At 46.9% G+C, this 20,931-nt stretch overlaps 1 protein-coding gene across 1 annotated transcript in view; it reads left to right on the top strand.

Annotated features, from left to right (window-relative positions):
• The first annotated feature begins 13,916 nt into the window (after window positions 1–13,916).
• LOC142564600 (phospholipid-transporting ATPase ABCA3-like) overlaps window positions 13,917–20,931 on the top strand; it is a 59,414-nt gene continuing 52,399 nt past the window's right edge. The window contains exon 1 of the mRNA XM_075675655.1: window positions 13,917–14,332. Within this exon, the coding sequence (XP_075531770.1) occupies window positions 13,918–14,332 (415 nt within the window). The 5' untranslated portion in view covers window position 13,917. The remainder of the gene's footprint in view (window positions 14,333–20,931) is intronic.

The raw sequence follows: 20,931 nt of genomic DNA, 5'->3' as shown, positions 1-20,931 counted from the left end.
CTGAAATGATGTTCTGACTGGCTTATGCAGCTTAATATTTCGAAATGTAAATGCATGTACACCTCACGTAAACGTTCCACTACCTTTTCCCGTACTCACTGAATTACACGGCGTTATCAGTAACAGATTCATACAGGTTACCTAGGAGTCGAAATAACTAAAAAGCTAACTTGGGTGGACCATATCACGAAACTTTGTGCTAACACCTCCTGAACATTTAGGTTCATCCAAAGATCTCTGGCTATGTCCCCTCCATCCATCAGGCAACTAGCATTCGAAACATCGGTCCGGTCTAAAATGGAGTATGTCTCAGCCATATGGAACCCTCACAAGACTTACTTGATTCAGTCGCTCGAAGCCATTCAGGACCGGGCAGCCGCTTCATAACTTCCCAGTACTCACCTTGGCACAGCGTTACTGACATAAAATTGTCTCTCGGACTCGAACCCCTAGCCCTCCGCCGGAAACTTGCATGCTCTGTCTTTTTCATAAATTAAATTTTAACTTTCCGGCACTGCGCGAGAACTTATTACATGCTGCGTTATGCTCATCTCACCCTTTGGTTAACTCCCTTAGCATACAGCGTTTGCATGGTTCTTCCGACACTTTCAACAAATTCTTCCTCCGCATCGCCATAAAAGAATGGTAAGAATGGAAAGAAAGAACTTTCCCGAAGCCGTGGTTTTAGAGTGAAATCCCTCCAAATTTAGACAGTTACTATCACACCACTACAACCCAAAATAGCCACTTTTCCTCACGTTTCCTCACCCAACAATCCGACTTGCTTGTGTCATCGCCCATTTTTCCTTCTCTTCTTTTTTGCCACTTATGTTTAGCGTTTTTCACATTTACGTGTACAGTTTTCTTTTAATTTATTGCTACTCAGTTTGAGATATTTTCATTGTTCTGTTTATACGTGATGTTTTCTACAGTTTATTATTTATTTCTCTCTTACCTTTGTTTGCTTTTTTTGAGCTGATGATGTATGGCACTTTCCCATCGCTGTCTCCCGCCCTTATGTCATGTCCCTGAAGGGACCCTTAAGGGAATAATAAATGATCATGATGATGTTTGCGTGAGTGACAGCGAGCGTGACTTGGCATGGCGGTCATGCACTCTGCCCTCGCGCAAGAACTGTCTGAAATGGCTAAATAGTATTGCCTTCGCCTGTGTTAGCGTTACGTTTATTTTATTACCGTGATGCAATACCAAGCTCCATTCTTTTAAATGTTACGCCATTCTTAGGCCTTACTTTCGTTTTGCTATGCCCGAGTATCGATCCTGCTGGCCGATGCCAGCCCAATCTAAGGCATGTAGCTTAGATTATGGTCCAGATTTAGTGGTGGCTTTTTGTAATTTTTAAAGTTTTTTTAGGAATTTTGTTGTAACAGCTCCCGCTTGCTGGTAACTATAGGCCCAGATAGCGGCAACGTTTGAATTCTTCAAGAAGGTCTCAATGTTGTGTTTGCACTTGTTCATTGCTGGTACCGATTCTCTGTCACGTGTTTCGATTTGCGGCATTGCTAAACAGGGCATTCTTAAGACTTGGGAGTGGAAGAGTTCGTAATAAAAAAACTTTTGGCATTGCAGCCAGAAAGGCAAAGAGGTGGTCACAGACAGAAACAAAGCCAATAGTGGCTACTATTGTACTGATGACCACAATATTAGCCACCTGAACAATCATATTCGCGAATATGCAAAAAGTTGCAGTTTCGCCTGAAAGGCAAACCATCGGTTGCAATAGCGTGTTAGTGGAGAGCTATCCTAAATATGAAAAGTAGTTTTATCTGCCGTATAACATTGTTAACGTAAACATACTAACTAAATTACCAGCATGGTGTCACGCGCGCACAAACAAACATGGACACACTACACTCGATGACATACGAATATCGTTGTCAAAACAATGGAGAGGAAGTGTGACAGCAGCAGCGGGCGAACTGACGTTTCTGCTGCCACCCGCATCAACGCGAACTAAGCAAAAATACAGCGCATGCCATATGGTTTTCAAGATACAGTGGCCAAGGCGGGCGCGCATGGTCGCACGGGCTGCCCGGAGAATGTGCCCCCTCCTCCTACCCTCCCCCAGTAGCCTTGTGCGAGACGCAAGACGGCGCGCTTCCTACCTTTCGTGTGCGAGATTCAGCCGCGATCGCCAGCTCAACCTCGCACGCTTTCGCTCGCACTTCAGCATACGGCTTCGGGTAACGATTTATGGCACCTAACCTTTCTACGGAACCGCACGGCGACGCCGACGGCGATGCCAAAAATATGCCTGTACTGTCCGTGTATTTGCTGTCACAATAAGAATATTATCCAAGCGCCTGGTAGGTCACTTGTTAGCACACTTGCGCAAGTTTGCCAGTGCGAGTAGCTGATAGGGAATGCGCACATGATATTCATTATCGTCGACTTTTTCTTCATTACTTACAAGTCAACATCATCCACACTGCGCGAACCAGAACTTTAGAAGTGTGTGATAGTAATGAACCGCCTAATGACTCCGCCTAATGTCCCTAGCAGCTGCAGATCACCTGATCAAAAAGCAGCCAGAGATTGATGTCCACCTTCAAAAAGGCCCCAACTAAGGAATAAAATATACTGAATTTTGGGCGAGTAAGTATTTCGTACTGACAAAGAATCTGATGACAGCTCGTGTCATGTTTTCTTTTTTTTTTGCTTGGGCGTTGTTTTTCCCGCTATTCTTGGTCAGTACGCAAACTAAACTTGGCAACTTTCGACATACAAACTCTGCCGAGTAAATCTGGCTCATGCAAGATATTTTAGGAATTATCAGAGACTTCTTGTATGAATGACCTTAGCAAGGTTTGGAGAAGTCGTAAGTCTTGTACAGGGCTGATTATTGGTCGTATCTACTTTTACACTGCTAGCAAATAAAATATGGGGTGGCAAAAGGTGTGAGGTAGGATTTCTAATTGATAAGGACACAGCGGGCATCAGTGAGGCATTCTACAGTGTTATCGAAAGTGTTAGCAGTCACCGTAATAAACATAAGAAGAGATGAACTACAAGTATTTGCGCCAAGGTCCAATCATGATGATGAAGCAATACAACTTTTATATGAGAATATTGCTACAGTCGTGGGCGACTCGTCTGCAAAGGTGGGAAAAAAGCTGACCAAAATATTACTCTCTAGTTTAAAACAACAAGCAATAAAGTGAAGATGAAACAGCTTTACCTGGAAGCAGTCAGAGTAAAGGCATTTGGATAGAGGTTGTGCGCGTGAAAAATATTCACAGCTTTTGAAGCAGGTTATTACGATGACAGGCAGAGAATGACTTATGTATGAGAACACTATTCAAACAAAAATATTTATTTGAACATATAGAATAGGGTACGGTTGTCTCTTGTTCGAAATACCATTACAATGCAAATTATGCAAATTACAATGCAAATTACAGCTTCCTTGAGAGCTATTCCCGTCGACGTCTTTCGGGGTGCGTTCCCGGCGTGGAAGACACGTCTCCGCAAGTGTATTGATGCAGGGGGAAAGTATTTTTAAGAATTTTACCGATTTGTACAAGTTCGGTCAATAAATCTATTTTTCCCAAAAAACGCGCATTACTTTCTTAATGAACCCTGTATATTGCTTAGTTTCGGGAGCTCCTCTTCAAGTGTCAGGGATTTTTCTCATTTGCAATGCTTAATTCTAAGTACCTAGCAGGGCTATGTGTTGGCGCTTTCCTGGGAACACAAACTAACCCAGCAAGCTGCCTATCAAGATAAACATTCCATCTCTGGATTCTGTTCTTGTGAATCTTATTTTTGTGTATATTTTTTTAAGTTAGCTACAATGCACTCGCTCCTTTATAGAATCTTAGCCACCAGAAGCAAGTGCTTGCGTGCAGGCCTTGCACTTTTGAAAATTCATAAACATAGGATAATATTACTTTTTACTACTCAGTTTCATTGTATAATAATATGATTCGGGCACCGCGACTCCTAGTCGCAGTGCGCCAAACAATCAATTTCTGAGTGTTAACACTCTTTTCCCGTAACTTTTGTTTTCGTGCTGTCAAATTGTCACGAATTTCATTTTGTTGAAGACTAGTTGTTTCTTTTCTTGCATCCACACTTAGCTTCCTTTTATACAGTTTCAAATTGCAATGAATCTTTTCATTCACGTGGCTGGGTGGGTTTCCATAATTTCTTTCATAAGACCTCATCAGTATCAACAGTAAGAGTAAAGTTGATATGACATAGTATGTATCACTTGTGGTCTTTACCTGGTGGTTAGTGAACTCACTTTTTTCATGCATCTATTGCAGGATTTGTAATAATTCATGATGATCAAAATACAGATCTACGACATTGTGAGCCCCCTATACACATCTCTATGAACGCTAGGACTACATATTAAGATTCATACCACGTGATTGTGGCAATTTATATTACATTTAACTGTTTGCAGGTTAAATACGCATTTCAAACAAGCTCATCAACTACTTGCCGCGAAGGGCGGTAATTGTGGCATTAAATTGACTCGGCAGATGTACCAATCAGGACAAATTAAATGCTAACAGCGGAGCATGTGGCTGATACATAACTAAACGTACAGTACATAACTAAAGGTACAGTGCATGTACAGTGCATAGGACAGTGCACCACTGTTCGCCTTATTCCGGTAAGCATTTTCCGAAATTTTTCTCATCCCTCCGCGGCAGTGCCATTGCCACCTCTTGTGGTGTGAATGGCGCGGTTATGGCGGTTAGCACCATTGCTGCATCGGTGGCATGGTATAGCTGGCCCGCGCCCACTTTCCTAACATGCGTTGCTTCGCTTTTGGCCTTTTGTTTCCACAATTAAAGCTGCAAGCGCCTAATCGTAACTTGAATAGCACCGAAAGTGTGTTACATTGGAGGAGCGGCAACTTTGTTGGCCCCCTTTAGGGTAATCGCAGATAGTAACGTCAGTGTATGGGCGGGGTAAATTTACAAGCTTCAAATAAATACAGGTGACGTAACGCAGCAGCGCAAGGCGCTCCGAATTCCCCATCAGGATAACATTCCCATGCAGGTGTACAGTGAGGGCTGGGCGACGACGCACATTATACTTTCAGTTATGCTTTAGCCACACGCTCGGCTCTTCGCTTTTTATTTGTATTGCATAATATATCTGCGGTGAAATTTGCAGGTATGCAGGTCCTTAAAGCATGAACAGGAAAGAGAAAACGGAATTGAATCCTGGGAATTTAATTGCCAAATCCAATATTAAATTATGAGGCACGTTCTAGTGGGGACTCCGTGGCAATTTCGACGTTCAGGAGTTCTTTAAAGTGCCCCTAATGCATGGGACAAGGGCGTTTTTGCATTTCAGGTCCATCGAAACACGGCTGCCGCGGTCGCAACTGGATCGCGCGATCTCGTGCTTACTAGCGCAACACGTAGCCCTCAAGCCACTGCAGTGGGTAGAGGGAAGATTGATTAGATGTTCTATGCACATCCTGCATCCCTAAAATGAGCATCCTTTAGCGGTCCGTTTTCTCCATCTCCGATATCCTTTCAACGTTACTGCAACCTGATCTGGATGGGAAATATAAACATCTAAAGGATCTGTGCAATGCATAAAACACGATGTTTTATGGAAATATATGGGACATAAATGGTCCTCTGGGGTAGTGTCAGAGGTCGCACTATTCAGACCAATATACACATGGCACAGTCTGTGCTATAGTGCGCCACATACCGTTTTGGCAAAGTAGCAGTTGTTTAGGTTCGCTTAGCGTAAGCGTTGCACGGACTTAGTCATTAGCACCCACCGTGCTTGCTCAGTGGGTATGGTGTTGGGCTGATGAGCACGAGGTCGCGGGATCGAATCCAGGCCATGGCGACCACGTTTCGATGGGGGCGAAATGCGAAAACACCCGTGTACTTGGATTTAAGCGCACGTTAAAGAACCCCAGGTAGTCGAAATTTCCGTATTCCTCCACTACGGCGTGCCTCATAATCAAGTGGTTTTGACACGTAAAACCCGATAACTTAAAAAAAGACTTAGTCATTGGTTCGGCTGTCATCTTCTGAACCACATGAATATTAGAACTCGGCTTCTGCATTTGCTATGGGAATGGCTCAACTAATTTAGTAGTTACTGGTTCTCTCTCAAAGTTCCTTCGTATTTAGTCATCAATGAGGCAAGAATACCATTGTCCCCACTTTTCCTTTTCTTGTGTATGTATCCTTCAGGACCGTAGCTTCAGAGAGTTACGTGTGCTATCTAGTGAGGCACGTATTCTTGCCGATGCAGGCGATTTGGCATGTATTTGCATAATCAAGATAGCGTGGATATTGCCCTTGCATTTATGGAGCAATGTAGCACTACTTCTAGTGTTAGCATTATTTTGAAAAAAGTTCCCTGTTTTTGATGTGGCCACTGGCGCTTGAACCTTTCAGTTCCGTTGAGATGCAATGCACCGATGACATGGGTTGCATGGAAGCATCACACGCACAGTACCAAAAGTGCTAGCCACACTGGTCGTCAGAGGTTGCGGAATTGCAACGCAAAGTAGATGCATGGCAAAGGTGGAAAACGTGGATATTTAGTCACTCTATCTGTAACACGGCCCTTGTTGCCAGTTTAAGGTACGTTTCGTTCTACAAGTGTTGAACTGTTATGGGGTTCGTCGGCAAGCACTTCACCGTCTTATGGCTACAGTTATATGCAGTTCACAATATAAACCCTCTTGACGTGACAAGCAGTTTGTTGAGATGATGTTCAGACAGCTTGTTTCCCAATTATGGTGTTTCCGTAATCTTACCGATGCGTTAATTTGTGAAATGTTGCAGCTACTACTAGTACGTTACATTCTGAGTCTAGTTGTATTATCCCCCTTCACTGAAGTACAGGGGAGACCTTGGCGTTTCCTCCTGCATTTCGTCGAAACTTTCCCTGTAATAACCACACGTTTGAACGTGTGGTTCGGTGCTTCAGTGCTTCAGAGCTTCAGTGCTTCCCGTAAGGCACTTTCTGCTGCAGTGACACACTGCCTTTTCCCAGTTCCATTATATCGTACTGATTACTTACAGCTGTACTAATCAAGATGTGTTAATATGTGTAAGCTGAATGTGCCTTGCTCTTCGAGTGAAAACTTTCCACATGAAATTGCATTCAGCGACCCTTTCTTTAAAAGCGTAGTTGAAGGATAGAAGTTGGTTGTACCGTGGTCAATCAGCTGTCGTCTATGTCTTAAATCTAAAACAGTTTATCATTATTTTCGAGATTGCACGGAAGCGGTAGTCAATTAAACATTCTACAAAAGCACTCTGAAAAATATACATCGACAATTCACCATAGTCAATTCGTTTCCTAGCCTCTCAAGAACCTAGCGCCCCTGCTTTTGACATGTTTATTCTGTTTCGGTAAATTACCTTTCTTCTGTCCAGCTGTATGAAAACTTGCTTATTTTTAAACTATCGCTACATTCAGCTGGGGCACCATGAATGGTTACGACACCGTCCTAGAAGTTCAAGCACAGCGATAACCCTTACTGTCACTGTCACTGCTTTGCCCTTTGGGAGAAAATGTCAGCTTTAGATGGACTATCTTGTTCCGTATTCTGCAGGTATGTCACAGACTTCTATTGCATTACTCATTGTTCATTACTCATTATTCATTCATTACTCATTGCTCATTATTCTGCAACTTTTGCTCTGTATGCTGCCTCCGATTTGCAGAAAAGGACGTCGACGCTGTTTGCAAGGCAGTCACAAAACGACGCATGGTGGCACGATCGTTCGGCGCCCTGTTCGTCAAGCGCTTCTTAAGCCTCCTGCGTAGCTGGGATCTCTACCTCTTCTTCTTCCTGCTGCCACTTGGACTGCATGCGTTGCTGACGTGGCAAACGCCACCAAGAGGCCTGCTGATGTCGTATCAAAGCGAGCAACGCACCCTCGACATCCCCATTAAACTGGGAGTCCACTTCCCGGAGACCGAGGTCGTGCTTGGCGAGTCACCTGCCACCAACGTGAGCGAACAACTGCGGGCACTCGTGGAGTCCGAAAGCTGCAGTGTGCGCGCCACAAGAGACTTGCGAAAGGAGCTCCACGAGATCATGGAGGGCGACTTCGCAACCTACATCATGACTCACCCAATGGCCGTTGCATTTAATTCTACCGCGTGAGTGCATCGCCTCAGTCTATACCGCTGCGCATTGTTGCAATGAACGCACACTGTGCTTAGAATCACGTTCAGTATGAGTTCTGCAACGCGCGAGCTATGGCCCGAGCGACCCACAGGAGGAAAATTCCAAGATTGATCTATTGTACCAGTGCACATAACCCCTTGACTTGAGGCAAAGCGCAAAAAAGGCACGTAGCACAACAGAAACGAACGAAGCCACAGCGCTACCCTATAAAATAATTTACACTGTTAAAAGTGAGAAAGGGTGCAAATGTGTTTATAACTCACACCCTGAGAATGTATCTTAAGCAGCCAACAAACAAGGACGCGAAGGACAACACAAATCGGGCCTCTCGGTTAACCTCCTTGCGTCTCGTTCGTTACATAACGAGGGTCTCAAATCTGGCAACATTTATGCTTTCAGATAGCGCGTGTGGGTTAATTGACCAGTTGCCTTCACCCAGAAAGATCACGTACACGTGACGGCTGCAGCAGAAAGGATGTTGCGCATCCGCCGCCAAGGTTTGTTAGTGGTGGCGCTGGCTAACACTCCTAGGGTTAGTTATTGTAGTGAAACATAAATAACCAAGAAAATGGAAGGGAAAACGGCGCCGCGGTAGCTCAATTAGTCGAGCATTGCACGCGTATGCGCAAGCGTGGAATCGTTCCCCACATGCGGCAAGTTGTCTTTTCATCCAATTTTATTTCCAATAAGTTATCATTTCTCTAATTCCATTATTAAGTACAAGTAATTTCCCCAGTGATGTCCTTGGTGCCTTTGTTCGGTGGTGTCTTATGATATGATTACTGAAAATCGGTCGCTTCAGTTAATGCCCTTTCTGCTCGACCCTTAGGGTGTAATTTATAAACAAATATACATTCTTTTTTAATTTTAGGGGTGTAAATTATTTTACCTTGCACCAACAACTGACATTTCATTGCAAGTGGTTACCACATAACTACCACTCCGCACTTTGCCTCAAGGATTGCAGTGCCAACTAGTCCACCAGTCTGTTCTCTAGAGCCCCCATGCTCAGACCTGCCGAACAGCTATTGCTGCATCACAAGAAAAAAAAATGATGAATAAGGTCAACTGCGAAGCTAAGCAAGCAATGCGTCATCACTAAGCACGCTGCGCTGCGGGCTAGCGACGTCTGCACTGCTCAGCGGGACAGTTTTCCATGTCTCCAAGAAGGCGACTAAGCGGAGCACATAATTATGCACATTGCAGGAATGGCCTCCACTTTTTATACAGTGCAGCTCTTGGGCGCCCTTTTCTTGCGGCGAGCGTCGGCGTCCCTCGTAACCAAGAGAGAGGGCAGAGTGGAGGATGAATGAGCGAACGCGGAGCGCAGCAGGAGATGAAAGGCGACGATAGTGAAGAGAGCGCGAGAAGGAAAGTGGAGGAGCAGGGCGCAGTGGAAGCATGAGGCAAAAAGTGCAGGAGGAGGATATGTCGAAAGCGCGAGAAGAAAAAAAGAAAACATCAGTCCTTACAGTCGGTGAATAAGGACGGCCAGCGAAGCTCGCCGTGCTTGACGCGCACGCTGCATCGGTCAGGCGTACATGACGGGCCAGGCTCATCGACGGACGCCCGCTCGGCCTTAGCAGCTCACCGCCGCTGGCGCGTCCATTCTCGCTGTCCCTCCAGTCGTCGCTCTAGGAGGATAGGTTGCTCCTCTTCTGCGCGCCCGATACGCGTCCGTCCCATGGAACCGCTCAAGAGCAACTGCCGATAGGGTCACTTGACGTCACTGCATAGACGAACGCCCATTGGACGATACATACGTGCGCAGTTATTACGGCCTTTAGACGCAGACGGTTGCTATCGCGGCTTGCCCCCACGTGGTGGCGAACGAACGCCACGGCGAGAACTATAGGCCATCAGTCACTCGACTTGACACTTGCGACGAGCGTACTAGGATGAACAATGGGCCAGCTACCATAGGTTCGGATAGTTATGCTAATGAACCTACAAAGCTAGACTGCCTTTTAGACTAGCTCTTGAAACAAAAATTTTTCTTTGTCAGCGCGGTGGTGTACACGCACGGACACACAAAATTCGCAGGGGCAACCATATACAGCTTCTTTGTATAAGCGTAGTTCCGTTCATGACAGGCGAGGATGGCTACAAGATGGCGCCAAAGTAGCATGCGTCGTTTAAGAGACCTGTGTACGGCAGCTTCTGTAAATCGCGCCCACTCGTCACTCACCCACACGCTGGATCTCGCAATCTCCCGATTAAAGAGGCCGTCGGGCAACACATCGCTCCGTTTGCAACGGGCCACGCGGGGCAGATTGTCCGCGCCAGCCAATATATTGCAAAATGAAAACACATGCAGAGCTGCGATAAAATTTCGCATTAAGGACAATCGCAATTGTCAGCGAATTTTTTTTTGCTCCAGAGCCTCGCACAAGCCCTTCATCACGTGCCGCAGCTCAAGCTGAACGCGACCATACGTTGATTTGAGCTGCTTAATATGTATTGCTTTCCTAACCGCATGCGTAAATTCCAGCGTTTCCAGCAGCCAGTGACGACAGTATCGGCGGAGAACCGTTAAGCTCTTGACAGTGCGCATGCGCACAAGTGCACAGCCAGCGAGTGCTGTTCCGTTTGGCGAAATTACATGCTAAGCGCAATCTTTTCAGTGAACCAGCAGCAGGCAGCTGGCCAGCCAAGCTAGAGCGCAATACACTGGTCTAGCGACTCCGGCTTGACATAGGGGATGCTCTTATCCACCGCCTCCTAGATAGCACAAGGCGGGTGTTCTTTGATATGTGACGTCATGCCACCTAGCCCGACCACCATAGCAGTAGAATCTAACGGGAATGCTCAGCAGTAGGCCGCTGTCACATCGACGTCACCACTTTCGCGACGCCGGGCGTCGCAATGAAAATTTCAGTGAAGCAGCACAGCGTCATGAAGCTGATTGCACAGACTTGCCATCTAGGAGGTGCTCTCAATGGCGGCGCCAGCTGCACCAGAGCATGCGAAACGCGACCGACGCAAGTCACAGCGCCAGACGCGAGAATGTAGAGGGTCCACTTTTTGTCGGCGTAGCGTAGCAGCGGTGGGTGTGGCGCGCCCCCGCCCGTGTACACCCGTCTATATTCTCGCCTCAAATCAGGGCGAACAGTCAGTGACCTAGTGACGACAGTTTAAAACGACAACACAAGTGTTCACTAACAAGGAAATCATTCCCTCTGAAAACATTCAATATATGCAGGGCCGCAAGCGCTGTGCTTAAGGCATGGTCTATTAGAAATCTACTTCATGGCGTTAAGGAAGTTTGGCTTTCGCATCTATCACCATTTTCCTTTCTTTAATAAGCGCTGAAATATCGCGTTTAGTAGAGGGAGTGAACAAGGCTAGGTGGCACGCATTCATGACTGTCGTGCTCTGAGTCTTAACACTGAGGGGATGAAAGACCTGGAAAAGGAAAGACGAAGTTCAAACGTCCAACTGGTTCGTAGTTTGCGGTTCAACCTTTCTTTTCGTGGTCTTTGAATGTCTCACTGTGCAATGTCCGCGCAATATAACCATAAACGTTCACAAATGTAAGCCAATTTTCTATCGTGAACTTGCTCTAAATGTCATGGACCATTGAATTAACGGTGCTGTCGTGGACCTTACCGTACTTTCTAGCCTTCTATGGTAAAAGAAATAACACAAAAATGGAACATTCAGAACGAGATTACTCTTGCTGGAAGACTATTGCTCGACTATATAGGGTAACCCAGATGTAACAAAAGTTGTTCAATGAAAAAATAATTATAACATTGTGCAAGAAAGTATTATAAGACCTGCAGTGGTTCGGTCAACAGAACTATGAGGACCGAACATCGTAGGTCTTAAATTTCATCAAGCGTCGTGTTTTTCTTTAATCTTTATTTTCGTTAACAGCTCGGCTAACGAAAGCTGAGACATGCAGTTTACGCTTGCCCTACCTTGACATATAATTTAGGCGATGTTGTGGACCCGCCGTGGTTGCTTCGTGGCTGCGGCCCTGGACTGCTAAGCACGAGATCGCGGTATCGAATTCCGGCCATGGCGCTTCCATTTAGATAGCGGCGGAATGTGAAAACACCCATGTACTTAGACTTATGTGCACGTTAAAGAACCCAAGAGGTCCAAATTTACACAACTCTCCGCCCCCCTCTCCTTCCGGCGTACCTCATGATCAGATCCTGGTTTTGACACGTAAAACACAATATTTCAGGTGATGCTTTAGAAATGTAACACATCAATGTGAAACTAAACTTGTGCTTTGCTCTATACATCTCTTCTGCCGCTAAGATGCTCACATCACCGTAAATCACAACGAGGCCGATATAAAGTAAAACAATTCCAATATCCTTTTATTCCAATCTCCTGACGTCCTTGCGTAACCGCCGACGCAAGCATCGGGCGCTCACCCGCAGGGTTGTCTGAACAGACCAATAAAACGCTATTCTTGTTCATAGATCACTTTTGTTTGCTTGAAGAACTAATAACATTGCCTACACAGAGCGGCTTGTCTTGTCTAATTGGCTGACAAGAGGCGAGGAGCACGCTCAAGTGCAAAGGGATTCGATGGGGCGGAGCCACTGCACTGAATATCGAGAAGCGGATGAAGAGGGTGGTGTCTGCGTCTGCGATTGGTCCACTTTCGCTTACTTAGCTGGCGGTGGCTGGTCCAAAATCGCGGCGGCATGCCACGGAAGCTTAAGAATGACACTAAAACGGATCCTCAGCAAAAAAGAGTTGGCAGAACGCGGCCGTAAACGTTCCGATAGTGCTCGAAGACGTTACACTGTCACGGAAAACGTTTTATTAAACGCAAGGAAACCCATGCTATCGGACTGGTGCGAGTAACCAGTGCCTGAGCGATCGGCAGCAGCCATCTTTTATTGCCTTCGGAAAGGGGCAGCCTTAGGCTATTCAGAAGAAAATTCAGTTTTGTACGGCATATTAGTGCACCTTGAACGCGTACACGTCACTTTGACGTGGTGAGTTTTTTCGATTTTGTGACGCCGTATGACAGGCAGGTGAGGTGGGTCCAGCCCAAAAACTTTTCACCAATAGCCTAGGGCTAACTGTGAGAAGGCGTCAAAACAGAAATAACTATTTTTCGTTTGTTCGCTCCCATCATGCATAATCAGTGTGTACATGTCATGTCAGATGGGCAGCAATCGCGGTTTTCGTGAAGTCGCGCGACAGACAGGTGAAGTGGAGCTGGCCTAAAAAAAGTATTTACAAATCGCGGAGGGCTAATTGCAGAATTGAAATAGAAAAGTTTGGAATAATTTTACGTTATAGCGCCCAAAGCTGCAGATACAAAATACCAAACGTGCCGTTTTGGCACTACGTTTTCGTTCATGTTTTTATTTAAATCTGCGTAAGTTGTATGTCCCATATTTAATACCTTTATTAGTAAACAAATTAGGCATGGATAATTGCATAGAAACGTAAATATTTCAAAGGACCTCCTAAAAGCAAAAGCATAACTGTGCACGTTCCATCACTGTTCCAGTCATTCATTGAACGCACAAATATTCGCCACCAGGTCAGCTTATAAACGTGTGTAAGCTGAATTGTCATCTTTTCAAGGGAAGGTATGGTTATAAGCACGCTTGGCAGAAATAACGGCGGTAAAAGGCAGTTGACGAGTGATGAAAATCGCCAAATGTAGACGGACATACAAACAGTGCTGTTTCTCTCTAAGATTGCTGCGCAATGCACATTCACGAAACTGCAGCGACTGAAAACATGCTCTGGTCGTTTGTCGGCGCAGCATACGGATGATGCCCAACCCGACGAGCGCCATCGCACTTCCGGTCCTCGTGAACCTGGTGCACACGGCCTGGCTGCGCGTGCTGACGTCGAAGCCGAAGGCGAGCATTAATGCCACCGTCACTTACTTAAAGATCAAGAGTGGATCACCTGCTCAGCTAATTTTCACTGCGAAATTCTTCGCTTTGTTCTACTGGATCACGCTGCCGGCTTTGACGTACTCCTTGGCCTTCGCTGCCTACGGCTCGTTCCCTGCTGCCGAGCGGTTGAGCGGAGCTCGAGACGTACAGCTCATGACGGGGATCTCGGGGCTCGAGTTCATCTTCGCCCACTTCGTCTTCGATTTCATCTACCACGTCCTCCTCTGCGTGTTGTGGTGCACCATCCTGTACAGCTTCAGCTCCTACTCGGCGGCCACATTCGGTAGGTGTGCGAAACCTTTGCGGTTCCTTTGCGAAACCGTGCGAACTATAACTGCCTACATAAATGCATCCGCAGTTGCGTTAACTAACCGCACAGATCCCAACGCGAACGATTCGAGCGCGACAGCAATTACGCGTGCGCTGGAGGAAGATTCGTCTTGATAGCGTCACTGCGCACGTGGCCGTCGTCGTGCTGTTCAGCTGAATGCGCATGCACGGTTCGCGCGCGAAGCATTGCTCGGTCTCCCCAGACGCCGACTGCCGTTTGTATGCAAAAACGACATGTGAGGGGAAGTGGGTGCGCTGACACACGTTAGAGCAAATTTTGAGCGCGCACCTCGCGTATGCGCAACGCGTGCTTCCCACCAGTCGTGGCTCATCAGCTTCATTTTTCATTGAAATAAAGCATTTTAGCGCGACAGCGTTAAACGCCCCGTGTAGTAGAAAATTCGGCGTCGGCTTGTGGCGTCCGGTACCGACCGTCTTGGGAGAGAAAAATTGGAGGACGCTTAAGCTTCGCCTTCAAGAGTGGAACGCGACAGCGTTCCCGTCGACCCGCCAAGGGGTGTAAGACAATGGGCTACGGCGCAGCGACTACGCGCCCCGCATCGGACGCGGTGAGCGTCGAGCAACGCAGCGTTCGGCGCGACAACGAAATGTGCGCCTGAGCAAGCGACGCACGCCTGAGCCTTAGAAACAGCTCGTTTCTAAGGCAACACCGCGTTCACTAGAGGCGCTTTTGTACCGCTTTGAAGCATCGAACTCGTGGCTCAGTGATAAAGGAAAAAAAAACTCGTGGCTCAGTGGTAACGTCTCCGTCTCACACTCCGGAGACCCTGGTTCGATTCCCACCCAGCCCATCTTGGAAGTTGCTTTTTATATATGAAGGGCCTGCCGTGATTTATCGCTCACGGCCAACGCCGCGGACGCCGACACCTACACCGACGCCGACGACACCGGCTTTTCTGCGACACGAGCTCCTTAACGATATCGCGTTAAAAATGATTCCGCCCCACGCATATTCAATCACGCAGGCGTTCCGTGTAGCGTAGAGGCGTTACAGAACTAATTGAATTTCTCGAAGTAAAATGCGTGAAAAATTGTTTGCAGTTCCGGTCGACCTCACGCGGAGCTTTGCCGCAGTCCCGGTAGACTCGCCGAAAAAGAAAGCAATATATGTCAAGACGTCCCAAACGGTGACAATAGGAGCATGCCACCGGACAAGGTCATTCTTCACGGACAGCTAGGAATGCATTCATGTTCAAACACCAAGCGCTTTGGCATGCGCACCGTTGAAAATGTCGAGCAGTAGCAGAGTTTAGCTAGCATGCGCGCATCGGTGATAGTCGCCCTTTCACAGCACTGATGCTATTTGAAGCCTACAGTTGTTACGCCGGGTATTAGCTTTATCGCACCACTATACAGCTGCCTACGGCGCGTGCCTGAAGAGACCGTGTGTCTACGTCAAGCACGCGCATGTTACGTTTTTGTCGCTACTAAGCGCGAAAGTGTGCAAAGTTTGTGAAAAATAGCCCTCGGAGCGACCAGGGATCCGTGTGCAGTTACTGGTTGTGTCAAACCTAGGAATGGCCTTTTCTGTAATACAAATTGCTGGAATATTTTATTCTCTGGCGTCTGTGAGCGCCTCCTTCGGAATATCTGTCACGTGCTCTTTGCTGAGTGGCCTGATAAAAACGGTGTAGTGAGGCCGACTCACCCGTTCGGTGAGCAGTCTTGTTGGTGAAACATAGCGTCCGTAGTAGACGACGTTTCCCTGCCCACCATTGTTACAATGTTTCATGTTTATGACACGGCTGAGGTGTCAGGATCAGCTGGCCCTTAACAAAGTTCCGATAACGGTGTAGATTGGGTCGCATTCAAGGTCTCCTTTACGTCAGATAAGGTTGACACAAGACGGCATTTCGAAGCCCTGTGCATTCTGTGGAGATTAGGAGAGCCGGAGTTAAAAGTGCCGGGTGCAGCAGGTTTCCGAGGTTGACCAGCCGCGGTCACCGGTAGCCTCTGAAGCGTCACACTATGCTTAGGGCGGTCACTTCACAGAATAGAAAGAAAAAGGAAAATACTTGTCCAGAAAAGGCCCGCTTTGCGGCATAGGCTCCCCGTGTATTTGAGGTTCACTCCCTAAGATAAAAACAGAAACAGAAACTGAAAACCTGATCGAACCGAACAGAAAAGCCAGAGCCGAAATGAGGCACGTCTGCCTTCGCCAGAGCTGCCATCCTGGCCCCTTTCGAAACAAATGAAAGGCAATATTGACACGTGTACTTATTACAGAGGAGCTGTTACACTGTAGGTTCTGGTGGTTTGTTTGCGCAGGCAAAACAAAGATGGCGGCAACCCCTGAGCTAAAAATGCTAAAGTATAAAGGTAAAGCGTATTGCCTGGCATGCCCTAGTTCCTTTTGATCGCAAGAAGAGTCAAAATGTATAATTATACAACAATATTGCAATAATGAAGTCGATCTGGATAGACACTGTTTGGTATGGATTGCAGTTTGACGTCACAGGCTCTATAGGTAAACTATGTAACCTTATCTCAGTTCCCTTCCACCCGGGAAATGGGCAGGCCGCGTCAGTTAGGACCGTGGAAGAACAACGCGGCTACGAAGAACACCGGCGTGAACAGAAGCGGGAATGAGCACGGGTAAGACAGGCGGCATGTAATACTGACGAAGATCGTGCCGCAGACGCCAAGCCCAGGGGTGAAGCGTTGCATGGCTGCCATTGGCTGTTTTTAAGCAGACGCTCTTTCGAGCGGGCGCTACGCCAGACATTGGCCTTGTGAACTGGCGCGTGGTGCGCCGTGGGTTCTTTATGTGTTTGCACGCACGCAGTCTTGTCTGTACTTTGAGTACGCTAGCATAGGCCAGAACCTTTGTAAATTCCACTTCCAGCACAATAGATGCTTGGCCTCGTTTTATGGACTTCCGTTTTGAAAAACAAAGACTGAAATTAAAAGTGAAATTGATTTTATTCATTATAGATTACAGGTTATAAAAAACAATAATATACAAAAGGAGGTCCCACAGTTAAAGACTGTATCGGGACCTCCTGTTATTTATAAATATGCGTTTTCTAAAGCAACGAATAGAAATAAATTAAGATCACATATAAGCAAACATGGAAAAAAGTGAGTACTAGAGAATGCAAAACAAGATTAGCAGTTACAATAAATCTGACGAAGAAGAGAGAGAGAGAGAGAGAGAGAGAGAGAGAGAGAGAGAGAGAGAGAGAGAGAAGTTTAATGATACGAAATGCTGAGAGGTCGGCCTGAGGTATATTCCTCTAGCCAGCTACTCGGCATTGGGGGAAGGGGAAGAGGGAAAGAAAGAGGGAAGAAAGAGGTGCATGATGGGTGACGATGACGATAGAAGAAAGTTGTAGAACATATGGCAAGCAATTTGGCATGCTCAAAGTCTGCAATCCAGGCCCGTAATTTTTAAAAAGTTCATTAATGCCGGCCTTGAAACTCGATTGAGCATCTGGCCAAGTGCCTAAAATAACGTCATCCGACAACGGTGCGCTGTCGAGACGCGTAAGGTCGTTGTCCAACCTTTCACGCTCTTCCAAGTACTTAGGGCAGCCACAAAGCACATGACCTATAGTCTCAGTCACATTGCACACCTCACAGAGTGGAGACTTGGTGCGTCGCATGAGGTGCACGTATCCGCGCGTAAACGCTACCCCCAGCCTTAGTCTGGGAAGATTGGCACAGTTTCGTTGAATTTTCGGTGGTAGCCTAAAATTCATGGTAGGGTCCAGTCTCTGGAGTCGTCTGTGGCGATTATCCGGATTCTCCCAGTGCTTTGCTGTCAATTTTCGGATGACACTGGAGAGGAGATAGTTGGCGTCCGCTCTTGAAAAAGGAATTGAAAGCAGTGACTCTCGTTCTTCGAGTGCTTTCTTCGCTTCGGCGTCGGCCAGTTCGTTGCCCTGTACACCACAGTGACTGGGAATCCACTGTAATGTGATGTAGTGGCCGTTTTCTTGCGCTAAAGTGTAGAGCTCGGCAGTTTGAAGAGCCAACACTCTGTAAGCGCTATTTTTCAACAACATTCTAAGTAGTTCAAGAGCCGATTTTGCGTCACTGAAGATTGTCCATATTTGAGGAGACTGTCGCGAAATATATTGAACGGCCTCTCTGATTGTCACTAGTTCCGTAGATGGTGTAGTCGTCTTGTTATGCAGACGAAACCGTCGAATGACTTGATGCGCAGGCACGACGAAGGCCGAACCATACGCATACGACGAGACCGATTTGTCTGTATACACGCTCACCGAGGAGTCATATTCTTTCGATATATATTCAAGTGTTAAATGTCTGATGCCGATGGTAGGTATTCGCGATTTTTTAGAAATTCCGGGAATAAATAGACGCACCGCTATTTTGGACATTACCCATGGGGGCATATGTGGAAGGTCAGCCGGGGCAAAGTATGCTGGTATGGCAGATTCTTGGCATTTAACGGCTCTTGAAAAAGTGCAGTCCGGCCGTATATTGGCTAATGTCGACAAGGGATGGGGTCCTTGACGGCAAAGCAGTCGCAGGAATACTCGAAGAGATTCGCATCGTAGATAGACAGGTAAAGGGGTGACGCGAGCCTCCTCAATTGTTCCGTGGGTTGAGGTGCATCGTGGAACCCCGAGACATGTTTTCAGCATCTGCGCCTGGGCACTTTCCAGCGTACGAAAACATGACGGGCTCATACTTGATAAAACTGGCAGGCTGTACCGAATGTATCCGACGTAGAGAGTCTGGTACAGCTGGAGTAGCGAATGCTCAGATGGACCCCACTTCATACCGGCCAGAAAGCGAAAAACTTGAGCAAGCCGAGTTAATTTTTTCTTTAACATTGCCACATGTTTCGACCATGAAACACCGCAGTCAATGACAACGCCGAGGTATTTGTGGTGGGTGCCATATGGGATGGCATTTCCATTGATCATAATCGGATACCAACACATAAGCTTCCGTGTGAACGCTATCGCAGCGCACTTGTCTGGGGCCAGTTCCAGTCCTTGGCACTGCAGGTACTGAGACGTTAAAGAAACAGCTCACTGCAATCTGGCACGAATTTGCGGTCGCGTGACTGCGGATGCCCATATGCCTATGTCGTCTGTGTAGGTACTGATGCGTACTGTATCAGGAATTATTTCCGCAAGGCCAATAAGGGCAACATTGAAAAGAGTCGGGCTGAGGACTCCTCCTTGAGGCAATCCACGGACCACAGCGTCTCTTGTTGTTTCGCCATCATTCGTGGACATGAAGACTGTACGACCATCTAGGTAATTTTCAATCGACATGTAGAGACGGCCGCCGATGCCTAAATTACTGAGGGCATCAAGAATGGCTTCGTGCAGTACATTGTCATAAGCTCCTTTTATGTCTAAGAAAACTGCTCCTACAAGTTGGTGTCGCTTTTTTTTCGTGTTCGATCGTCGACACGCGATCAATGACCTCATCTATTGCAGACCGGCCACGTCTAAATCCGGTGATCATCTCAGGATAAAACTCATTATTTTCCATGAACCATTCTAATCTAGTGAGCACCATCCGTTCTGTCACCTTACCAACACAGCTAGCTAAAGCTACTGGCCGGTAAGATGACATTTCGTAGGGCGATTTTCCTGGCTTTAGGCGGGCCAGCAAACGGCTGGTTTTCCACTGCTTCGGGACTGTACTGGATGTCCACGTGGGGTTATAGTATGACAGCAGGACTTTCCGACCTTCCATCCCGAGGTGGCACAGAGCAGTATATGAAATACCGTTAAGTCCAGGGGCAGAACATCGTCTCGACGCAGCAAGTGCAGCTTCCAATTCCGGCATCGTGAAAGGAAGGTCAAGACGATCATCTTTAGGAGGTAGCACGGCTCGATCCAATGTTGGACATGCTGAAACATCGGTACGGGTGGCTCTCTTACAGAACTCCTCGGCAACCTGCACTTCCGTCAGAGATTGGTGAAGTGCTAGAGCACGGAAAGGATGTTTTTGCTGAGGAGGGGCACGAAGACTTCGTACTATCTGCCAGATCCTAGAAAGTGGCTTTCGATGATCCAGGGACGAAGAGAAGGTCCTCCACCGTTGTTTTCCCATTTTTTGAAGGTGACACCGTATTTTTCGTTGAGCTCGTCGACATAAGACAAGGTCTAATGACGATTGAGTTCGCCTAACCTTCCTTTCCGCTCTACGACGGATCGCTCGGAGCCGTTCATATTCAGTATCAATCGCCGTTCTGGATGTAGGTGCACTGATGAACTTAGTTGCCTTCTGCACTGATGATACAATAATGTCTTCTATATCAGATGGTGAAGTGATGTCTCCGCAGTACTCTTCGACAGATGTAGAGAATTTAGACCAATCAGTGCAGCATACAGCAGATGTAGTTGACTGCACAAAACACTTCAACTCCACATATGTTGGTATATGATCGCTCCCATACGTTTCTATGTCCAAGCACCAGTTGACTAAGGGCAGGAGGCTCTGAGATGCAATAGTGAGGTCTAAGCAACTTCCGTAGGTAGTGCCGCGCATGTAAGTTGGAGATCCATCGTTGATCACAGCCAGACCTTTAGTGTCTAT

This window comes from Dermacentor variabilis, chromosome 11, assembly GCF_050947875.1.
Source record: "Dermacentor variabilis isolate Ectoservices chromosome 11, ASM5094787v1, whole genome shotgun sequence".
Classification (NCBI taxonomy): domain Eukaryota; kingdom Metazoa; phylum Arthropoda; class Arachnida; order Ixodida; family Ixodidae; genus Dermacentor; species Dermacentor variabilis.
Note: the sequence above shows the minus strand (reverse complement) of the source record. Positions and strands in the feature narration are given on the sequence as shown.